This window comes from Barbus barbus, assembly GCF_936440315.1.
Source record: "Barbus barbus genome assembly, chromosome: 45".
Lineage (NCBI taxonomy): Eukaryota > Metazoa > Chordata > Actinopteri > Cypriniformes > Cyprinidae > Barbus > Barbus barbus.
The window spans coordinates 22,991,228-23,015,631 of NC_136723.1; the positions used below are offsets into that span (position 1 = coordinate 22,991,228).

A 24,404-nucleotide genomic window follows, 5' to 3' on the forward strand; every position below is an offset into this window, starting at 1 on the left:
AAAAAAATAAATTTGTATATTGTATTTTTTAATATTGACTTCAAAACACTTTGAGAGATGAAGAAAGCACCCTAAATATACATAATATACTAGTGTTGGCATGTAAAACAAAATATGTCCATAAACCATTGAAGTTTTGGGATTTTATATTAGAATTTTCCGTTCGGCCTTGTAAGATTAAAATGAAAAAAAATATGAATATTATTTTATTATTTGTTTTAAGTGGTATATATTATAGTTTCATTGTCTTGCAAGGCTGCTACTTGCTGGTCCTATTGAATCACAAAAAAATACATATATTGTGTTTTGCAAGACTGACCTTAAAACTCTTACAGAAATAAAATAAAACACGTATTATTAATTTTTTTAAAAAAGCTTTTATTTTGAGGAAAATAAAACACAACTCTTCAAAACGTCTTTGTACACTAAAAATGATTAGTCTTTTGTAAGCTTCTTTAAGATGTTTTTAAGTTATTAAGAAAAATATTATTTACATTTTTTTTTTTTTTTGCAAGGCTGCTACTTAATGACCCTATATAATCAATAAACTGTTAAAACTAAATAAGCAAATAAAAATAACGCTTAAAATTAAAACATAAAATGTACAAGCAATACTTTTCGACAGCTATTTTATTTTTTATTATTATTATTGTGACTAATGCTAAAACAGGAAGAGTGAGCCGGATAACAGCCCCATCTTCCGGCTATTTGAACACAACTTCCAAACATTATTGGTTATTTAAAGCTCACATGATTTCCTTCCGTGAATGAGATAAAAGTGCATCATGGCGGCGTGAAACTAGAAACTAGCTCGGATGGAGGAGCATTCATTAAAACAGCTCTGAAGTGTCTAGTTTTTCCGTCGTGAACACGGAGCTGTTGTTTGAATGTCCTCGTTCCTCGTCGTTTAGAAGGACAGAAGTGTAGAGGAGAAAGTGCACTGAAATGAACGGGGTAGGTGTTGCTCGGATCATGATAAACTGCTCTTATTCTCAACTCTCCATCAGAAACACGAGCTCCACTGCTTCATTCGGTTGCTGTTGTATGAATGGATGTGGTATTGTGTGTGTAGTCGGTGTGATGTGTGTTGTGTGTGTGTTAGTACACTTGATTGTGACGTTTAAAGCAGGTAAAAGAACAATAGCGCTGCGGTGTACAACAGTATAAACGGCGCGAGCGCAGCTGTTTACAGGCCCAGTGTGCGCGTGATCAGCAACTATCAATAACATCATAAAGTTACATCTACAATTACATGCTATGCGCTTTACCATCGACTTAGATATTAGTTGTTGTTTTTTTGGTTAGTCGCCTCCTGTTATTTATATATATATATATATATATATATATATATATATATAATACACACACACACACACATTTTATATATATATATTACACACACACACACACGTGTGTGTATGTTTTTTTTGCTACTGCTCTTCACAATTATTTATACTCTATATTGTTTATAATACAATATTATTTATATAATTCTATTACAATAATTAGAATCAGAAAGCTCTTTATTGCCACACACAAGGTATTTTCCTTGGTAAATTAATTTTCCAGTGCACGCATACAAATGCAATATGACACAGGAAATATTCATAATAGAAATAATAAAATGAAAGAAAATATAAAAATGTATAAAGTCACAGACTGGACAGAATAAACACATTTAGATATGTATTTACATGTTTGGTAAACCATTGTTTTTTTTTGTTTTTTTACACTTTTTATATTTACAGTAAATTTAATTTAAAAAAATTTTTTATAAACAAATGAAATAAAATAAAAAAACATTTTATATATATATATATATATATATAAGATTACATAGACATTTAAAAAACTAAACTAAAAAAACAAACAAATGCACAACAGAATTAATAAAGTTAAATAATAGAAATGACAAACTTAAATTCAGTTTTTACAAAAAATATAAAACTATAGTTGATGATAAAATAACACTATACAATGTTTTATGTGGAAATTACAGTTGATTCTAATAATTTTTTTAAATCAAACATTTACACTAAATGTAGGGTTTTTAAAAATAATGTTCATACTTTGTTCATGTCTTTTATCTTTTTAACAGAGTGTGTAAATTTTGACTACAAAATGTGCTTTGTCATGTCTGGTGTTTCCATTGGATGCCTAATACGTGGCCTGTATATTATTTAATGCCTCATAAACCAAAATTTGACATACGCCACTATTTATGCTTAGACGCACAGAAAACTCAAGCCAGTTGGTGCCTCTTTTCTAAATCTCACTGTTTTGCAGGACGTCATATGCAACGGGCACTCGCCATTTCACCGTCTCTTACAGCACAGCAGCTCCAAATCACAGCATCATGAAGCCATCTCCGTCAAACTCATCCAGGACGGAAAAACTTCACGATTATTCTGCACGCAAAATGAGCCACAGAAGCATGGAGATTGTAAGGATGAAGGAAATAAGTGCATGATCTGTCTCTTGACACTGGTCACGTTCACTGCATTTGTTGCAAGTGATTAATTTGTGTGTGTTGCAGCCAGGAGAGGCAGTACTGTAAATGGGGAGTTCATCCTCCCGAAAATGGCTGTGAATGAAGAGCTGCAGCATTCGGTGCACAGAGCCGAGGAGCAGACGCATCAGCTGCACTGCACTGCGTCCTACATCCACGCCAGCAGTGACATCACTTCCCCCAGTCAGAGGAAACCAGCCTGTCGCAAAGCTAAAGTAAAGAAATCTACAAAGAGAATGTAAGTCAGTGATGTATTTGAATCTCAATCACAGAAAGGTTATTAATATTTTTACCAAAAAAATTTTTTTTTTCAGTTTTGTTCAGCTACTAGATGAGCAACTTTCTCGTCTAGCTTTTTGAATTGATGATTTGCTTTATAGAATTTTAATTGTTGTAAGATTGCGTTATCAATTTTATTTGACAACTATGTGTGTGTGTGTGTGTATAGAACCATAAAGAAATTTAATATTAAGACATTTTTATTTAAGCTATTTCTCATTTTTGTTTAGTTTAAGTACAAAAAAAACCCAAAAAATAAACTTTATCATGTATAAAAAAAAATTCAAAAATTAGAAAAACGCATAATTCTTTAACAAATTAAAATGCAAAGTATAAAATCTAATTCAAAATATTCAAAATTATTTTAGTGTCATTAATAATGGCATATCAATGATACAAATTTTTACACAATTGTCTATTTTGTGAATTATTTATTGATGATTATTATTATTATTATTAATATCTACAGAGTATAAAATTACTGTATTATGAACATTTATTTTTGTCTTCCAGTGCTGATCCCAAGAGCCCTCAAAACCGAAAGGTTACAGATTATTTCCCCATCAGAAGAAGCTCCAGAAAAAACAAAAGTGAACTGAAGGTAGTGCTCGGATTCTGTGTATTTCATAGGCGTTACATCAGCCAAAGTTATAATATTAATGCATATGCCTGTTTTCTGTCACCAGTGTGAAGAGAAGAGGCACGTAGACATGCTGATCACAAACGGGATTGAGAATGGAATGATGGTAATTTTGGACATGATGAATTCAGCTTTATTTTAAACTTGCTGGATGGATGCAAACACAACTTCATGTTGTTCTTGACAGGTCAGATACATTGAAGGAAAGGGCAGGGGAGTTTTCGCCTCGCAGAAGTTCCAGAAAGGCCAGTATGTAGTGGAGTATCATGGAGATCTGCTGCAGATAACGGACGCCAAAAAAAGGGAGGCTTTATACGCACAAGATCCAACCACTGGCTGCTACATGTATTACTTCCAGTATCTCAGCAAAACGTATTGGTAGGTACCACACCCACTGTGGGAAAAAAAAAAGTGAAATTTACTGTAAAAAGAAAAAACAGCAGCTTTAACTATCATATGAAATACAGTAGCGACATTTTAACAAATCCTATAGAAGGTGAGGGTGTCATACAAAACAAAACACCATCATGGTAACACGTGCCACTGAAGATATTTTTTTTTCACACGTATAGTAAGGAAAGTATTTATTTTACTGTAGCATTTTAGTGTCATTTTAGCATTGTCAGCATTTTAGCATTTAAGCCGTTCTAAAGTCAAAATTGTTTGCAATACCTTTTTACTTCTCACCTTCAGGCCATCCAAGATGTAGATGAGTTTGTTTCTTCAAGAGAACAGATTTGGAGAAATTTAGCATTATATAACTTGAATCACACTTTTGGATCCTCTGCAGTGAATGGGTGCCGTCAGAATGAGAGTCCAAACAGCTGATCAAAACATCACAATAATCCACACCACTCCAGTCCATCAGTTAACATCTTGTGAAGTGAAAAGCTGTGTGTTTGTAAGAAACCAATCCATCATAAAGACATTTTAACTTCAAACTGTTGTTTGGACACCCGTTCTGACGGCACCCATACACTGCAGAGGATCCATTGGTGTGCAAGGGATATAATGCTAAATTTCTCCAAATCTGTTCTGATGAACAAACAAACTCATCTACATCTATTATGGCATGGGGTGAATAAATTGTCAGCAATTTTTCATTTTTGGCTCAACTATTCCTTTAATGAGCAGTGAAACGCTGTCTGAAATCTTGCACATTTCTTCGCTGACAGTGTGGACGCTACGAAGGAGTCGGATCGATTGGGAAGGCTCATCAACCACAGTAAAAATGGCAATTGTCAAACTAAACTCCATGATATTAATGGAATACCTCACCTTATCCTTGTGGCCTCCAGAGACATCCAGGAAGGAGAAGAACTTCTTTACGACTATGGCGACCGCAGTAAAGCGTCGATAGAAGCTCACCCATGGCTAAAGCATTAATGTATTGAGAGGAGGGAAAAACACCTTGTTTCTTAACTAGACAGTTTTTAATGTAATTATTGCCTTAGTAAACAGAATGTTTTGGGATAGTAAGTGTATGGGTATGTCACACAGTGACTTACATGTCAAACACGTTAGATTGCGGTACATATTCGACGTGTCCTACTTTTAAGATATTTATCCTGCTCTGACATGCTAGTTTCGGCACATTTCTTTTTGTATGTTTTATATATTGGTAGATCAGTGCTTCCAAAGCATGCAGTTATAGTCCAACTTTCTGCATTTTTATAAGAGTTTTCTTAATCTAATCTAATGTAAGGTAGTTAGAGGGTTAGCAATAATTATTTATAATGCCCAAACGTTTATGTTTGACGCAGAAAGCCGGTGATGCTAAAAAGAGCGGCATTTTAAAAGGTTCAGAAAACTGGAATGTGAAACCAAACTTTGATATCATTTGAAATGTTACCGTTGTACAATGCTGAGTGTGTCGTGATTAACCTGAACAAAGCTGTACCTGTTACACAAAACCTGAGTGTTGATGACCAAAAGCTCCAACGGAGAGTTTTCCAATCAATCTGTATGAGATGGTAGATGCATTGTTTAAATAAATGATTTTATGCAGTGCTTTGCCTCTGTTTTTGTATATACAGTGGTGTCTGGACAAAATCTATATATATTCTTTATATGACCGCAGCACTCCAGCTGACTTCATATAAACCTAATGATCATGTTCTCAGCGTGATTTCAATGATTTTTATTTAATTAGTGGCCTTCAATTGGAGCAGAATGTTTCAGAATAAATCATGTCAAGTCCAAAAACTTTATTAATCCCAGATTTTCAATGTGTTCTTAGGCATTTAAATAGAAAGTTTATTATAAAACGTATAGTTCCGGTCCTTTATTCTGATTGGTTGAGCCGCATTCGAAGCTGTTGTAAATTATTCTACAAACATACACCTTTGTTTACATATAGTTGCTTTGTTGCAACTATCTATATATATATACACACACACACATACATATATATATATATATATATATATGGCAACCACTTTGTTGCAACTATATATATACAGGTGCATCTCAATAAATTAGACTGTTATGTATGTTAGAAAGGCTAGATCAGAGGAATATCGGTTAGACCGTATCTGTTTTAACACTCCTACTCCTATTAGTAATATCCCTGTTTGGTTGTTTCCAAAAACTGAGCTAGATTTAAATATAATGGAACTAAAGGATAAATGGGAAGAAAGTGAGAAAGGATACATTGCAAGTCAATACATAAAAAGCGAATTTTACAGTTATTTAGATATTTATACAGATGGATCCAAAGATGAAGAAAATAGGGTAGGTATAGGAATATATATACCAACACTGAATGCAAGTATTGGGAAAAGATTACCTGATCAGGTGTCAGTTTATACGGCAGAGATGATGGCGATTAGGGTTGCAGTGGGTGGAGGAAGTAAAACCAGATAGAGCCCTATATAGTATTCAAAATATGAAATCTAATAGAGAAGATTTAATGCTAGAAATCCATCAAAATGTATTTAGATTGAGAAGGCTTCAGATAGATGTGAGATTCTGCTGGTACCTGCTCATGTAAATATAAAAGGGAATGAGAAAGCAGACAAAATAGCAAAGAAATCAACCAGGGTGAGCGAAATAATAAATATTCCCTTTGGTAAAGGAGAAGCTAAGGCAATAATTAAAAAAGAAATGATGAAGAAATGGCAGGACAGGTGGGGCATGGATAATAGTGGAAGAAAATATGATAGTATACAGAAATGTATTAATACACAGGAAAGAATAGAAGGGAGGAGACAGTTTTAACCAGGCTGAGGTTTGGCCATACAGGGTTAAATAAAACAGGTACAAGTAAATCAGATGAATGTATGGAATGTAAAATCACAGAAAATGTAGAACATATACTGTTGCATTGACGGAGGTATAGAGAAGAGAGCATTAGATTAAAGCAAAAGATCAGTCAGGCAGGAAGAAAACAGAACCTTGAGGGTGTTTAGGGCACAACAGGAGACAGATGCACAGGATGCTGAATATCTGAAGGATATATTATAGGATTTATATAGTAGTGGGGTAAATATTGTTTATGAGTGGAATCATTGAGATATAGGCTAATCCATGCTGCATCCTCCGGTACAGCAGGTGGCGGTATGCACCTGATAAATCATGACTGCAATCCGCCATAAAACTAATAATAATAAGAAGAAGAGTTTCCACGCGGACAAGGTTTGTTTTCATGCTTTTATATTAGTGCATTATGGAAATGTTATGTCATATTATTAAATATGTTTGAATTCGAAAGCATATGACTTCGAGTTGTAAAGTAAAATTGGTAATTGCTTATATTATATTTGAAATGTCTGGATAATATCAGGTAAGGAATATAAAAGCATCAGTGAATCGCCAAAGTACACCGCATTTATAGAGTAAAGAGGGTAGATGTAGCACGTGATGCTCTTTGGTTTATTTTCAGAACATGATCATCATTATTTGTTTGTGTGAGCTCCAGTGCTGTTAACATTAAAGACAAATAAGCGACCTACTGAGACATTTTGATTTCAACATATAATCATTGCTGTTAATAGTGTTCCTCGTCTGTTTGATTGTCATTACCGCCATATGTGCATCAGCTCGACAGCCACTGATAAACTACTAATAAATATATTGTAGAAACATCATTTTCTGCAACGATTGTATTGTGAAAAGCGCTATATAAATAAACTTGAATTTTCTAATTCAAAGAAACGATTTCCCTAGTTCTGTCTTTGAACCCTAAGTTATGATTTACTTAAGAATTCACACAGGAATCAAAATGCTCATTATTTCCTCCTCCTCGTGTCGCCTCGTGCTGGGATTCTGTCACTCACGCGCTACATTATACGATTACGAGGAAAACAAACTGAAGTGTTCCAGAGAAAAACTGTGAGGATGAATAAATAAAGAATATATATATATTTTTTTTTTGAGTTAACAAAAAATTATTGAATTATTGTATAAATTGTTCTAAGGGTAATCTATGACTGTTTAAATGTAAAAAATATATTTAACAAAATGTAAAATAATACAGTCTTTGAGTTAACTTTTCTTTTTAAGAACTGTATTTTACATGCACAACTTTTTCAGGAACTTAGTAGTTTAGGAACCATTTTGCACGAGTTATTGCATAAATTATGCAATCTACAAACTTTTCAATAGAAGGATTATCATTTTTCTTTAGGATTTTGCATTAATCATTGCATCAATTATTCTAAAATGTATAGTAACCATAACTCTCCACCCTCAGATGATGAGTGAGTGGAGTCCTGTGGCGAAGGTTTACGACCCTCTCAAAGCGGGCAGCATTGATGGCACAGATGTGGAGCCCCACGATAAAGCCGTGTGGAGGGCCATGATGGCCCGTTACCAGCCTAACAAGGGTGTGTCCGGTGACCCTCACCTGACGCTGTTCGTGGCGCGCCTGAATCCACAGACGTCTGAGGACAAGCTCCAGGAAGTCTTCTCCAAGTTTGGAGACATCCGGAGGGTACGCCTGGTCCGGGACATCGTGACGGGTTTCTCCAAGCGTTACGCCTTCGTCGAGTACAAGGAGGAGCGTTCGGTGAAGAAAGCCTGGAGAGACGCCAACAAGCTGGTGGTGGACCAATATGAGCTCTTTGTGGACTTCGAACAAGAGCGGACACTCCAAGGCTGGATTCCAAGGCGACTCGGAGGAGGCCAGGGGGGCAAAAAGGAATCGGGTCAGCTGAGGTTTGGAGGCAGGGATAGACCTTTCCGGAAACCCATCAATCTGACATCCATGATGCCCCAGAACAGATCAGCCGATAGATGGGATGCATCAAGTGGGAGGGAGGAAAGACAAAGAGACCAAGAACAAGATAGGGAACACGGACGATGGCGGGAGAGGAAAAGCGACTGGGATCGAGGGAACGATAGAGGTTACTACAAAGAGAAAAGAGACTCAAAACACCCCCGAGACCGAAGCCGAGAGAGAGACTCCAACAGAAAGGAAGATAGAAGACACAGAGATTCTTACAGAGATCGAGAATGAACCTTTGCATACAAGACTTTCTCTTCTTATTCTAGATTTTTTGTTTCCCCACTGATGTGAATTTAGTTTGAAATAAAAGTTTATATAAACAACAAAGCTTGAGGTTGGTAATCATTTTTTTCAGCAAGAATGCATTAAATTGATCAAAAATGACAGTACAGACATTTGTCAAATTAATGTTGTTCTCTTAAACTTTCTATTCACCAAAAATATGAAGTGGCACAAATGTTTTCAACATTGATAATCAGAAATGTTTCTTTAGCAGCAAATCATCAAATCAGAATGATTCCTGAAGGATCATGTAACGCTGAAGACTGGAGTAAAAATTCAGCTTTGCCATCACAGCAATAAATTACATTTTAAAATATATTCCAAATAAACTAATTTCAAATTGTAATATTTCACAATATAACACTTTTTACTGCATTTTTGATCAAATAAATGCAGCCTTGGAGAGCAAAAGAAACTTCTTTTGAACCTAACTTTTTTTTCCCCCCATCGAAGTGAATTTAGTTTGAAATAAGTTTATTAAAAAAATGCTGTCATTATTTACTCATACAAAATAGAATGACATTAAGCTGAGTAAACAATGAAGAAAAAGATTTTCTCTAATTTCTCTGTACTTTTAGTATAGTGACAATAATAAAGAATCTAGAATTAGACTTGTTCTAAAGAACTAATTTGTCCTACGAATAACATGTCAACGACTCAAGATGTTTAAAATGAAGAGCAGCAGTTTCTTAGAATACATGGTATAAAATAGTTTAATACACAATGAGATGAGTTATGCATAATCCTTCATATGATACATTTGATCCAGTTCTTGTTGCTGGATAACATTCTCAGTTGAGTGGAGTACTAGCTGTTCAACAATTGATTTAAGGCCCACAGGCATGTATATTTCTTGCTTACAAAGCTGCCTTTATCAACACACTTTAACATAGTCATGCATTTCCATGCTTTCACTCAAACCTTCTGTTATTGCCAGTGAAAGCACCATTCAAGCAATGCAAACCGCTGGTGAATGACATTTGTCTATGTGATAGATACTTCAGATGCCAATAGTAAACTATGGATTATTCACGTTGTTCTGCTTTAATGCGCTGCAGAACACTTAATGATGCACGTAAAGCTTTGTTTCATGATTCCAGGGTTTAAAGACTTAAATTCAGAACCTGTGACATGCTGTCAATTACCACCGAAAAGGCGTCTGATTTGTCACTCAGTTTGAAAAAAGAAAAAATTAGCATGTGATACTTCTATATAAGTATATAGGGCATTTCAATAGGAGAAATGTTAAAATACACACGCTTTTGATACATGAATACAATGCCGTTCAAACTTTTGGGGTCAGCAAGATATTTTTTTTTATCCAGCAATGCATTCAAATAATCAAAAATGACAGCCAAGTCATTTATAATGTTTCTATTTCAAATTAAATGCTGAAAAAAATGCATCACTTTTTGCACAAAAACATGAAGCAACTGTTTTGAAAGCAAAATGTTGTCAACATTGATAAGAAATGCTTCTTGAGCAGCAAATCAGCATATAAGAATGTTTTCTGAAGGATCATGTGACACTGTGGAGTAATGATGCTGAAAATTCAGCTTTGAATCATAGGAATAAATTACATTTTAAAATATATTTAAATAGAAAACAATTATTTTAAATTGTAATAATATTTCACAATATTAGTGTTTCTATATTACATTGAATGGTAAAGTATCCTCCTACAAAACACAATTCACTGCACTGCAAAAACACGAGTTAATAAAAGGGCTTTTTACATTTACATTTATTCATTTAGCTGACACTTTTATCCAAAGCGACTTACAATTGCTATATATGTCAGAGGTCGCACGCCTCTGGAGCAACTAGGGGTTAAGTGTCTTGCTCAGGGACACATTGGTGTCTCACAGTGGATTCGAACCCGGGTCTCTCACACCAAAGGCATGTGTCTTATCCACTGCGCCATCACCACCCCACCACCCCTTTTTGAAAGGCACATTTCTCCGATCTTAATGTTTTGCCCCATACACCTCCATATCAAGTACAATACTGTAAATACAATGTCTGTTTGTTGTTACAAACTGAGGGACAAGTTGAAATTATTTTCTGTGATAACACAGCATGTCATAAAGGATGTCAATAGAATGAATGCTTGATATTCCTTTCAATTCGGTGTGCCAAAAGAATCAGGCTACTGTGCAATTTCAAAACAAGTTTTAAACATAATTCAACATATAATGCCACCATCCTTTTCAGACAATCTCTGGCCTGGGCGTAGCAACTTAAAATTAAAATCTCACATTTTTCTTCAGCCATGTGCATATTTTTACTCATAATTCAATTTGAATTAAAAATAGATATGTATCTTATCTACTGAAGGCACCTCTCTTTAAACGTCATCAGAATACTGTCTGAAATCTATTCGTCCGCGTCATCTACTTACAGTAACTTGTCATTTGCAATAGCAATAAAATGTCTAACCATCTAACAAAATAGGCACATAAAACTCCCTCGCAGTATCTTTGGGCGAAGGTGAGGGCCACAATCTATCAGTAGCTCTAAACAGCCCCGTCCCCCATGTTCCCTTTGTGAGCTCTTGTCTCATCTGCTTACAGACGTTGTGCTGAGAAAGTGACCATGAAAGGGAGCGTAAACGTGGCATATGGTCACATGGTGCAGGTTAGTGGAGCGTTGTGTTCGTTACATGTGCTGTAATGCCTCCTGGGCCTGTTCTGTGTACGCGTCATCTTTCCCCGCCCACGAGTCGAAGCCGTCACCCTGCGGCATCCTCCTCTGAGAGCCTCGGGTTTTGTCGCGGGAAAAGAAGCTAAACCTGTGAACGTAAGACAGGGCGTCAGCACAATTGGTTTGCATTGTCATGCATGAATGTGTCCGTAAATTAGGTTTATTAAACTAGATTGTTTCATAAACATTTTGGAGTTGATGGGTTGTGTTTACTATGTTACATTTTAGCACTCAGGAACATTTCACGTGTAATTTTCTATTGATAATAATGCATAGTTTATGGCTACGCTACATTGCACAAAGAAATATATTTCACACCAAAATCATAATTTTGAAAAATAAATAAATTGTGCATTATTTCCAAAATAAACAATCGCTGTATGAAGTTTTCTTTTAAATAATAATTTTTTTTTTTTTCTAATGTAAAATTCAAATCAATAATAATAATAATAATAAAAAAATAGCATAAATAATTTCTACACTGATATAATGCGAATACAAATAAAAGGGTTGATTTTTTTTGGTAATGTCATACAAACAATGTCAGAAAGCAAACATTATTTTTTATTTACTATTATTCATACTTTTATGTGTGTGTGTGTATATATATATATATATATATATATATATACAAACACACATTCTCTCATTTTTATTTACTTTGTGTTTTTATTGTCATAATGTCAAAAATTTCAACAACAAAAAAGTTGTATCAGAATGCAAATAAACAAACAAACCCATAATTACATATATATTAAAATAAAATTGTATGTGTATATATATATATATACACATATATAACTTTTGGCATGAAATATGAGCTACACATTTCAAACTACTGTCCCATAACCTCATCCCTACAGTCTCACTATGGTCTGTCCAGATCTAAAGTAACAAAAAGCTTCTCACAAACGTTTGCTGTGTATCTGTGCTCTTGCTTGACACATTTCAGCTCATACAGGCAGTGATAATCAAGCGTTAATCTCTCTACGTCTCTATAAAGCACTCTTTAGTCGCTAGTATACAGAAACAATGTTATATAGTTGTTACTGCACAGCACAAGTGTTAGAGTGAGCGGGACTTTGATTCTGACTGGCTGATTCTAACGATCCTCTTGCTGATTGGTCGCGCAGATAGCCCCACAATCAGCCAATCAGAATATACTCTTTACAGTCAGTGGCTCTACTGAGGAGGAGGGGGGGCATGATGAGGGGGCCATGCAGCTCCATCACATGCAGGGAGGATAAAGTGTTAAAACAGCAAAGAACACAAAGGTGAACCACCAAGGTCATACAAGGGAAATAAGTCGTCTGATTGGCTGTAAAGTGGGGTCATCTGGAATCAACCCAGCCGCCACCATCGGCATAATGGCTGTGAAGATCCTGTTACAAAGAGGCACAAATATGGAGAGTTGAGCAAAGACAAGATACACCCAGAACCACCTGTAGTATAATTCTGCTTCATCTGGTCACATCCTACTGCTTAGTCTTTAGCACTTCAGATGCATATGGCAGCATTAATGATGGTCATGCCTTAAGAATTTAGTAAAACAAGGGTACATGGATGCCAATATGTGTCATTACATGTCATAAAACTCTAAATGTGTCTGTCAAGCTGCAGTTTAGTCAATGTGTAACTGTTATTTAAATAGTCTTGTGTTTCTTTAGCTCAGAATTCCCAGGGAAATTCATGCGCTGATAAAATGCATACATTTGAATAACTGCATACATTTGTAAACATTCTGAATTCATAAATAAATGAAAATATTTTTGGGCAACATATTTGCGCTCCTGACCAAAAGGCTGTTATAAAACTCTAAGGGGTCATATTATGCTGATTTTTAAGAATAAGGGCCAGATTTACTAACAGCTTGTGCCAACGCAAACCCTGTTTTGGCATTAAAAACTGCTGTTAGGATTTACTAAAGTCGTGCAGTGAAAAGTAAGAGCTGAAAAGGTTTGAATACAGTCATTTTTGCAGCTGAACTTATTGCATATGCATTTGAAGCAGTATTCCTTTCAGGCACAAAATTTATGAGAGGAGAGTATTTAAATGTATCATGCAACATGATTTACTAAGGTTTGCGCCTTTATTTACCGCCCAGAAAAGCATTTCTTAATGGTTTTGCACCTGTATTGTTAGTAGATTATACACATCTTACTATCATTGGCTCTGTTTGTTTGCACTGCTCTTGGTAACTTGTGTGGGTCATTGTGGGAATGATCTGACTGCACTATTTTGTGCATAGTCAGTAAATCACCCACAGAACTTTCCACTCCCATCGCGCTTTTATGGGATTGTACCCTCAATTTGCACTGTTTAGTAAATCTGGCCCTAAATGTTTGTAATATAATTGTGTGTGTGTGTGTGTGTGTACATGTTTGGCTCTTGTAGCAGTACGCACAGTCGTTTTATCCCCGACTCGGGCTGAAAGTTGGAGCGCGAGCTTGGCCGGAGGGTAGGAGACGGGTCTGGGAGCGACAGGCCTGTTTCCTCTTCCTGTTCCTCACTGCAAACGTGATCAAAAATTGCTGGTCAGCAATTCATATTTTTCTCACAATTGCTATTTCATATCACAATTTGGACTTTTTTACATCTCGCAATCCTGTTTTTTGTTTCTGCCACAAAAGAAAAAGTAAAAAAAGGTAATTGTGACTTTATCTCACAATTGCAAGTGTACAACTCTCAATTTGGACTTTTTTCACAATTTTCGGAATTCTTGTGATTTTGAATGTATCTCTCACAATTCTTTTTCCTGGCAATTGTGGATTTGTATCTCACAATTCTCACTTTTTTCTCAGAACTGCGAGAAAAAAAATTGCATTTACCTTTTTTATTTTTTTATGCTGTGCGAAAACAAGCTTTCATACATGGTATTATTTAAAAGTAATAATACATAACAGTAATATATTTCATAAATTTATGAATTTCACATAACATATTCCATGTATTTATGAAATGCATGTATGCAATTTCTCAAAACCCTTTTTATAGAGATATTACTGACAGGCTTAAAGTTAAGTATTAAGATGGTTGACCTTTTGTAATATGCGATTTCCTCTTGTAGCATGAAGACTTTAGCTTTCAGCTCATTGCGCTCATGCAGGACGTCCCGCAGCTCTTGCAGGGTAAATCGTGGGCGGTTCGGGTCTTTTGGATCTAAAGAGGACATGTCATCATCACACAGCGCCTCCTGGTGGATGACAGAAACACAGTCATTTACACTATCTTTGACACTGAGAAACTGGCTGCAAAAGAGGTTCATTATCAGAGCATCCACAAAACAACACAAATATCACCTGATTTCACTGCTGTTAATGCACAACACTATATGATTGGTGCTTTATTTTATAATAGACCGCAACCTCTCTATTATGATCCATCATATGATCATTGAGTTAACATTTGATTCAGTCACATGGTTTGCATTCAGTACAAACACTTGCACACATGCAGGCTGTTTAACAGTCAGACTTTCACCAGTCGACACTCTTCACAATGAGTGTGTACCTGTGTAAAGGACTAAAGTCATTAGTGCACTGCTCTTACAGTCTGCTGTATGTTGGTACAGAACCAGTCGCACACTCTGCAGGGTTGTTGTCGCCCTAGCGTGACTCGTGCAAACAGATGCAGATACAGGTCAGATGTTAGTTTACACTCCATGCTATCCTTAGAAGCTGCCGCTGCAGGGTTACCCATAAAAACGCAGCATCTTCATCGTCCTTCTCCTCCTCACTGTCATCTGTCAGGGCTCCTGGGGCCCCGGTGTGGGGGATGAAATGGAGGGGACCTTCCTCTATCTCCAGGCCCCCAGCGAGGAGCTCAGAAGCTAAATCCTGACCCCAGGAAGGGGCCGCTTTAGACGACTGTGGTCACAGACATGTGGATTGCAAATTGCAACCAACATTTTATAGGGAGTGTTTGTTTGAGTGAATAGTTCAAAATAAGCCACTGAATAAAATGGCACAAAATCTGAGTAATAGAAACACAATCATTGATTGATTGATACTTGGATGAATATAAAGCATTTATTTGAAATAGAAATCTTTTGTAACATTACAAATGTCTTTACAGTCCGTTTTGATCAATTTAATGCGTCCTTGCTGAATAAAAGTATTTCTTTAAAAAAAAAAAAAAACCTTGAAAGATAGTGTAAATCAATATAGTGCAAAGCCACCAGGCTCCATCACTTTTTCACTCACATGTGATATTTCATATTAAGGTGGTAAGCTTTGATAATTAAATTAAATCATACATAGACTAATGCAAATAATTTTGAAGAAATGTACCATGCCATACGTCTTTAACTGTCATTAACTTACAAACAATCCATTTAAATATCAAATGAACTAAATGTGTGCACTGCATTGAATTCAACCATGTTCAACATATTCAATTAATCCCAAAAGTTTACAATTAACTGGAAGCCTCAATTCATACATATTTGCAACTTGCATACAAAACCACTTACAGGTGCATCTCAGAAAATTTGAATATGGTGAAAAAGTTCATTTTTTCTTGCAACTTATTTTAAAAAGTGAAATATTTTAGATTCATTACAAGTAAAGTAAAACACTACAAAAGTTTTTTTGTTTTAATTTTGATGATTAGAGCTTACAGCTCATGAAAGTCAAAAATCAGTATCTCAAAATATTAGAATATTTACATTTGAGTTTCAATTAATGACCATCTCTACAGTATAAATTCTGGGTATCTCTTGTTCTTTGAAACCATAATAATGGGGAACACTGCTGACTTGGCAATGGTCCAGAAGACGATCATTGATACCCTCCACAAAGAGGGTAAGTCACAGAGGGTCATTACTGAAAGGGCTGGCTGTTTACAGAGTGCTGTATCAAAGCATATTAAATGCAAAGTTGACTGGAAGGAAGAAATTGGGTAGGAAAAGGTGCACAAGCAACAGGGATGACCGCAAGCTTGAGAATACTGTCAAGCAAAGCTGATTCAAACACTTGGGAGAGCTTCACAAGGAGTGGACTGAAGCTGGAGTCAGTGCATCAAGAGTCTCCACGCTCAGACGTCTTCAGGAAAAGGGCTACCAAGCCACTTCTGAACCAGAGACAACATCAGAAGCGTCTTACCTTGGCTGTGGAGAAAAAGAACTGGACTGTTGCTCAGTGGTCCAAAGTCCTCTTTTCAGATAAATTTAAATTTTGCATTTCATTTGGAAATCAATATCTGGAGTGTGGAGGAAGACTGGAGAGGCACAGAATCCAAGCTGCTTGAAGTCCAGTGTGAAGTTTCCACAGTCGGTGATGATTTGGGGTGCTGTGACGTCTGCTGGTGTTGGTCCATTGTGTTTTATCAAGTCCAGAGTCAATGCATCCGTCAATCAGGAGATTTTGGAGCCCTTAATGCTTCCATCTGCTGACAAGCTTTATGGAGAAGCTGATTTCCTTTTCCAGCAGGACTTTAGCACCTGCCCACAGAGCCAAAATCACTTCTAAGTGCTTTGCTGACCATGATATTACTGTGCTTGATTGGCCAGCCAACATGCCTGACCTGAACCCCATATAATCTATGGTATATTTTCAAGAGAAAGATGAGAAACAGTCGATCCAACAATACAGACGAGCTGAAGGCTCAATAGTGTCTCAGCAGAGCCACTGGCTGATCGCTTCCATGCCATTCCTCACTGATGCTGGAGTTTGTGCTAAAGGAGCCCCGACAAAGTATTGAGTGCATAAATGAACATACTTTAAAGAACTTGGAACTTTTCTGTTTTGCAAATAGTTTTTTTGATTGATTTTAGGAAATATTCTAATATTTTGAGATACTGATTTTTGACTTTCTTGAGCTGTAAGCTCTAATTATCAAAATTAACACAAAAAAACATTTGTAGTGTTTTACTTTACATGTAATGAATCTAAAATATATGAAAGTTTCACTTTTTGAAATAAGTTACAAAAAAATGAACTTTTTCATGATATTCTAATTTTCTGAGATGCACCTGTACACTGTCCACTGATTTTTATTCTCATCCTTGTTTCCTCTGTGAGACTGTGACTCATTGAGGTTTCATTCTGACTCATTATGGACACCATGTGAAGATCCTGACACTTTAGATCGCACTCACTTCCTTTAAATAGAAATAGAAATGACTGAATGCTGCAGTTGAACACTGAAGTGTCTCAATGCATTGGAATTAAGATGCAATGGAAAATTTCAGTTCTTAATCTATTTGTCAGATTTCAGGAGTTTACAGGTACATCTCAAAAAATTAGAATATCATGAAAAAATTTATTTTCTCTTGTAACTTATTTCAAAAAGTGAAATTTTCATATATTTTAGATTCATTACATGTAAAGTAAAACATTTCAAAAGTTTTTTTTTTTAATTTTGATGATTAGAGCTTACAGCTGATGAAATTCAAAAATCAGTATCTCAAAATATTAGAATATTTACATTTGAGTTTCAATTAGTATGTATCTCTTGTTCTTTGAAACCACAATAATGGGGAACACTGCTGACTTGGCAATGATCCAGAAGACTAACATTGATGCCCTCCACAAAGAGGGTAAGTCACAGAGGGTCATTACTGAAAGGGCTGGCTGTTTACAGAGTGCTGTATCAAAGCATATTAAATGCAAATTTGACTGGAAGGAAGAAATTGGGTAAGAAAATGTGCACAAAAGGGAAAGGGCTACCAAGCCACTTCTGAACCAGAGCCAACGCCAGAAGCGTCTTACCTGGGCTGTGGAGAAAAAGAACTGGACTGTTGCTCAGTGGTCCAAAGTCGTCTTTTCAGATAAATTAAAATTTTGCATTTCATTTGGAAATCAAGGTCCCAGAGTCTGGAGGAAGAGTGGAGAGGCACAGAATCCATGTTGCTTGAAGTCCAGTGTGAAGTTTCCACAGTCAGTGATGATTTGGGCTGCCATGTCTTCTGCTGGTGTTGGTCCACTGTGTTTTCTGAAGTCCACAGTCAACGCAGCCATCTACCAGGAGATTTTAGAGCACTTCAGCATCTCCATAAAGCTTGTCAGCAGAAGGAAGCATGATTTCATTTTCCAGCAGGACTTGGCACCTGTCCACACTGCCAAAGGTACCAAAAGCTGGTTCAATGACCATGGTGTTACTGTGCTTGATTGGCCAGCAAACTCGCCTGACCTGAACCCCATAATGAATCTATGGGGTATTGTCAAGAGGAAGATGAGAGACACCAGACCCAACAATGCAGATGACCTGAAGGCCGCTATCAAAGCAACCTGGGCTTCCATTACACCTGAGCAGTGCCACAGGCTGATCACCTCCATGCCGCGCTGCATTGATGCAGTAATTCATGCAAAAGGAGGCCCAACAAAGTATTGAGTGCATAGAAATGAACATACTTTTCAAAAGCCTGACATTTCTGTTTAAAATATCCTTTTTTTTATTGATCTTATGTAATATTCTAATTTTCTGAGACACTTAATTTTGGGTTTTCATTATCTGTAAGCCATAATCATCCAAATTTCAAGAAATAAAGGCTCGAAATATTTCACTCTATGTGAAATGAATCTATATAATATATGGGTTTCACTTTCTGAAATGAGTGACAAAAAATATTGACCTTTTTCATGATATTCTAATATTTTGAGATGTACCTGTATAAACCTATGAAAAACCAACACATTCAACGCAGCACCCATCTACATTCATGTACCTGTGCAGGTGAAGGTGGTCCTACAGGCTCCTCTGTCTCAGCGCTGATCTTGCCCTGCTCTTTAAGTCGCTCCTTGAGACGGGTCACTTCCTGTCGCAGGTTACCCAGCTCCTGCTGCCGTGCCTGGCCAGACGCCTCCAGCTCCACCTTCTGCTCGATCAGCGCTTTACCCTGGGCCTCCACCACCGTGATCTTATGCCTCAGGTCATGGTTGATCTTCATCAGCCGGTTCAACTGCTGCTGGAGCTGGAACAAACGCCATTTGTGCCCCCTTAAATCTCCACAATATGATGAACATTATGTGCACATTAAGCACTTCTGACCCACCGTGATTTCATTAGATGTTTAGATTATGATGCTATTAGATAATATTTTTTTCCAGCAAAAGTTGTTGATTTTAATGACATCTCTTCGTCTTGCTTCCTTGAGATAATGTCTGTGCTAACAATAGGATTTGCTCAGCAAGAACATGGCTCTTTACCGCTTCAATGTCCTCGTTTTTGAGCGTCAGCTCACGGTCTTTGGCACGGATCTCGTCTCGCTGTTTATCTACAACTTCCTTCAGCTTCTTCATCACCTGCCGTTCCCTCTCGGTCATGCCTGACATCACAAATAAAAACAAAAATCAGCACATGCAGCCTCATTTATTACATAGAGAACCGACATTCAAGGAAATAACAAAATATAAGGCATGGATAATTAATAACATATTGGCCATTTCTGATCGACACATTAGCACAGAGGAAGTTTCAGGGTGAAGCTTTTGTTTTGCATGGGACAGGTCACTGGAAATAAGGACAGACGTAAGAAGTCTGACAGACGCTGTAAGAAAATAACTTCCTGACTGTGCGCCCATGTTGCTGCTCCTAAAATAGATGTGTGTCCGTGCGGAGAATCTGACACACAACCACTGACACACTTCACATTTGTCATGACCTAGAAATTTAATATCACATGCCTTAAAGGACTATTTAGAAGTAAATACAACTTTAGAGGTGTTACCTTAAAGAGGTCATCGGATTCCCATTTTACACAAGTTAATATGATTTTTTTAGGGTCTTAATGAAAAGTCTATAACATACTTTGGTTAAAATTTCTCAATGGTAGTGTAAAAAACACCTTCTTTACCCTGTCAAAATCAGCTCTGTCTTCAACACGCTGTTCTAGTTCATGTTGCTTTAAATGCAAGTGAGCTCGCCCCTCTCCCGTGGAGTGATATATATATATATATATATATATATACACGTGTGTGTATATATGCATGTGTGTGTGTTAATATGTATTAATATGATTATTTATAAATTAGTATTAATATAGAATTTAATATTATACATGTATACATGTATATATATATATATATATATATATATATATATATATATATATATATATATATATATAAAAATATAAAATTCTATATTAATACTACATGATAAATTATCATTAATACTTATATACATAATACTACAACATTTATAATTATATATAATATATAAATGTATATTGATATTACATATGTAATCTTGTGTAATATCAAATACAGTTAATTTAAAAATACAAAAATTATATATAATATATTTACAAATCATTTCAAATTAAAATTAATATATTAATTTATAATATATAATTAATATTACATTTACAGAAAGAAAAACTAATACATATACACACATAAAATAGTTTTGTCAATATTCTGTCATATTTTTGAAAATCACCAGCATGCCACAGGTGCTGTCCATGTGCATAAAATAACCAAGAGTATTCTCTTAAAAGCTTATTATGCAAGTAATTTCCTGCATTCTATTTAAACAGGTCTTTGTATCTTTGTATCAGCGTTGAGAGGGAGACTGTTCTGACGGCAGCGGTGCAGGAGCGTGAGTGTGTCAGAGGCACTGTGGAGTCTCTGTGCTGCTCATGCAGTAATGCTCCCTGGCTCGTCTTCACTCACATGGAGAAGGGATGCTTTGTGTGGCATTTGTGTCAGTTCCTAAACAGCTGAAAGAATGCGTGAGAATTCCTATGCACGTGTTTGCTTTTTGTATCCAGAACAGGAATGCTGGGGAAACAGCATTCTGCTATGTTCCAAATGGAACAAATGCAGTAAATAAAAGATGATAAGTGAAACGACATTTGACATTTGTAGCATGCTACGTTATCATCACATGACCTCAGTATGTCTCATGTGAGTGTCGTCCAATTAACACAGCATTTCTGCTGGTTTTATGAAAGCAAATTTAAGATTTTTTAAGACCAAGTAAATAAAACTCTTACTTTTGAATTCACTTAAATTCACTGTTTTCCAGTAAAAATGTTCAAAGATTCTCAAATCAAAATGAATTTACCTGAGAATCAAAATGACATCAGGTAAGAAGTCTTGTTTTCTGTGAAAGTGATCAAAATGTTCAAAGGGCTCACTTAATTCAAACAAGTCATACTCCACTGATAAATGTTTGTTCTTATTTGAAGCATAAACTCACTTAATTCAGTTTCTCAGAAAACAAGACTTCATATCTTTGTTTTGCATCTCAAGTAAATATGTCTTGATGTAGGAATGTTTTAGATATTAAAGGTGGGGTATGTATTCAAAAACACGTCAATAAATATATTGTTTAGGCTGTCAAATAAAGTTGTATTCCATCTAATTAGAAATGGAAGGTCATTGAATTGAAGCGTGGTGCATTGTGGGATATTGTTTTCCAGACAGTGTAAGGCTGACACAAAGCTCTCTTTTTCCAAACCCTGAGCTTAAAGACTACCTTCCTGTTTCTGTATATCCTCTTCCGTCATTGGACACTCTTTGCTGGACATGTTGTTGAGCAGCGTTTTGTTTTCCTCCTGCAGCTGTGCGATCTGGGACAGCAGATCCTGGGCTTCTTCTCTCCACACATCCTCCACAAGCTCCAGCTCCTGTTCACAACCACACACACAAACACACACATTCAGAAGCGGCTCATAAAATACATGAGTGTATATTTAACCACTGACCTTCACTGGAGTTACGTAACGTCTGAAACAATCAGCAAAAACACACAAAGCAAGAGCATAATAACATATTCACAGAAGGACACAGATAAAAGCTGCATTCATAACTCGGTTTATATTCACATATTCATGTTTCTACTCTATTCTTACATTTGTGCGAGATTCTTATGTTCTACAATACCATGGCCATGTAAAACCACAGTATTCTTCATCTTGAAGTAGCATGTAAATAAACATATAGTATAAGAATCAATCATTCAGTAAACAACAAGTTACCATAGCATTAGCACAGTAGAATCTGACCCCACACTGTATTATAGTACTACCTCAATACATTTGACATCAGACTCATAAGATTTGGATTTGTTGCATATTTGCTCAGTGTCCCAGTGGACATGATGTTACATGGTAATGAGGGACTGTAGTTATGATTACATCATTTCCTGTACCAGACAGGAACTTAGAAATTCCCATGCATGCACTGCTTTGTTCTGAAACACCACTGGCAAACAACTTAAGCCAAGAAAAACAACGTATATACATTCATACAAACTAAAAAGAAGTAGAAAAAAAAAGAAGTAGGCCAATACATTCACCAAGGATCTGTTAAACTGATAAAAAGTGACAGTAAAGACTTATAATGTCAGAAAAGAACAAATTCTATTCTAAATAAAATCCTGAAAAAAGTATTACAGGTTCCAAAAAACTGTTTCCAACATTGATAATAAATCAGCATTTAAGAATGATTTCTGAAGGATCGTGTGACGCTGAAGATTGTAGTAATGGCTGATGAAAATTCAGCTTTGCATCAGAAATAAATTACATTAATTAATACAGAAAACAGTTATTTGAAATTGTAATCAAATTTCACATTACTGTATTTTTGATCAAATAAATGCAACCTTGATGAGCATAAGAAACTTCTTTAAAAAACAGCCCAAACTTTTGAACATCAGTGTATATATACACTTTATAATAGGGCAGTCAAGCTATACTTTTTAAAATCTAACTAATCACATATATAATTAAAACAATATCCAATAATAATTATATATATATATATATATATATATATATATGCAATTATGCACTTTAATATATTATTGAATACATTTATTAATTCTAAATGACAGATAGATAGATAGACAGACAGATAGATAGATAATTGAACACGAATACAAAAAATATATTTATAAATTAAAATGTATATTTTTATATGTAAAATACAAACCTAATCACTAGTCACCTGTCTGTTTAATTCTAGTGTTAATAAAACACGAGCTGTTTATTTAGATAAGGTAAATAGATATTCTAGCTTGTGAAAGCACCTTCTTATGTTTCCTCTCCTTCTCCATCCGGTCCATCCGCTCCAGCCGCAGCCGGTCCAGCTCCAGCCGCAGCTCCTCGGTCTCCGGACTGATGCTGTTGCGGCTCACCAGGACCTCCACGATCTCCAGCACACGGACCACTTTGGGCATGAGTTGGGACAGAGCCTCGCATCCGTACTGATCGATAATGTGCTCGAACTCCTGGCCCACGACCGCGGCGATATCGTAGACGTCCATCACGGTCAGATCCGCCACGTTCTTCTCCAGCGCCGAACCCAAATCCTCCATGACCTTAACTTTCTCAGTCCCTTTCAGAAGCCAACAGATCCCCAAAGCCCTCTAAAAACCTTCTAATGACACCCCGTCAAGGATAAAAGCCATCTCGGGATATATTTAGGCCGAATTGGACCGAAATGAGAGTTGTCCCATTGCGGCTCGGTTTCCCTGCCCTTATTTATTCCTCAGAGCGGCGCTTTACGTACCGCGCATGCGCACAGCAGCGGCATATGAGGACGCTGTGGAATCAGTCGAGCGCCACACTGACCTACAATATCAGTCAGAAACACCGTTTACTGAAGTCACTGGATGGATTTCCATTGCCATTGTTAGATCAAAGTATGCACATGTCAAGCTATGCTTATAATCAGTGTTGGGGAGTAACTAGTTGCATGTAACGAAATGACGCAATTTAATTACAAAATAAATGTAACTGTAATCGGTTACAGACAGTTACTGATAAAAAATGTGTAATTAAATTACAGTTACTTATGAAAATGTTAATGATTACA

General features: G+C 36.1%; 3 protein-coding genes across 9 annotated transcripts; 2 read left to right on the forward strand and 1 right to left on the reverse strand.

Annotated features, from left to right (window-relative positions):
- Nucleotides 1–697: 697 nt before the first annotated feature.
- Nucleotides 698–5,460, forward strand: kmt5aa (lysine methyltransferase 5Aa). Its single transcript, XM_079408151.1, has 7 exons — nt 698–954; nt 2,287–2,443; nt 2,537–2,747; nt 3,302–3,389; nt 3,475–3,534; nt 3,616–3,806; nt 4,604–5,460. Exons 1-7 carry the CDS (start codon nt 946–948, stop codon nt 4,812–4,814), a joined length of 927 nt encoding a protein of 308 aa, XP_079264277.1. The 5' UTR covers nt 698–945; the 3' UTR covers nt 4,815–5,460.
- A 1,578-nt stretch (nt 5,461–7,038) lies between these two features.
- Nucleotides 7,039–9,547, forward strand: snrnp35 (small nuclear ribonucleoprotein 35 (U11/U12)). Its single transcript, XM_079408152.1, has 2 exons — nt 7,039–7,064; nt 8,122–9,547. Exon 2 carries the CDS (start codon nt 8,122–8,124, stop codon nt 8,884–8,886), a length of 765 nt encoding a protein of 254 aa, XP_079264278.1. The 5' UTR covers nt 7,039–7,064; the 3' UTR covers nt 8,887–9,547.
- On the reverse strand, nt 9,398–24,105 carry rilpl1 (Rab interacting lysosomal protein-like 1; the record flags this gene model as incomplete). Of its 7 annotated transcripts, XR_013783767.1 has the most annotated exons (11): nt 23,617–24,105; nt 22,063–22,213; nt 19,788–19,906; nt 19,307–19,552; nt 15,336–15,506; nt 14,679–14,833; nt 14,045–14,149; nt 12,935–13,022; nt 10,893–11,728; nt 10,207–10,665; nt 9,542–10,142 (listed from the first exon to the last, which is right to left on the reverse strand). XR_013783767.1 is itself a non-coding variant. In XM_079408147.1 (9 exons), exons 1-9 carry the CDS (start codon nt 23,902–23,904, stop codon nt 11,723–11,725), a joined length of 1,329 nt encoding a protein of 442 aa, XP_079264273.1. In that variant the 5' UTR covers nt 23,905–24,099. The 7 variants fall into 7 exon arrangements, 3 of the variants coding, with proteins under 3 accessions (XP_079264272.1, XP_079264273.1, XP_079264274.1); XR_013783768.1 differs by lacking the exon at nt 15,336–15,506 and having other exon boundaries at nt 9,631–10,142; nt 23,617–24,099; XR_013783769.1 differs by lacking the exon at nt 12,935–13,022 and having other exon boundaries at nt 9,631–10,142; nt 23,617–24,099.
- Nucleotides 24,106–24,404: the final 299 nt, after the last annotated feature.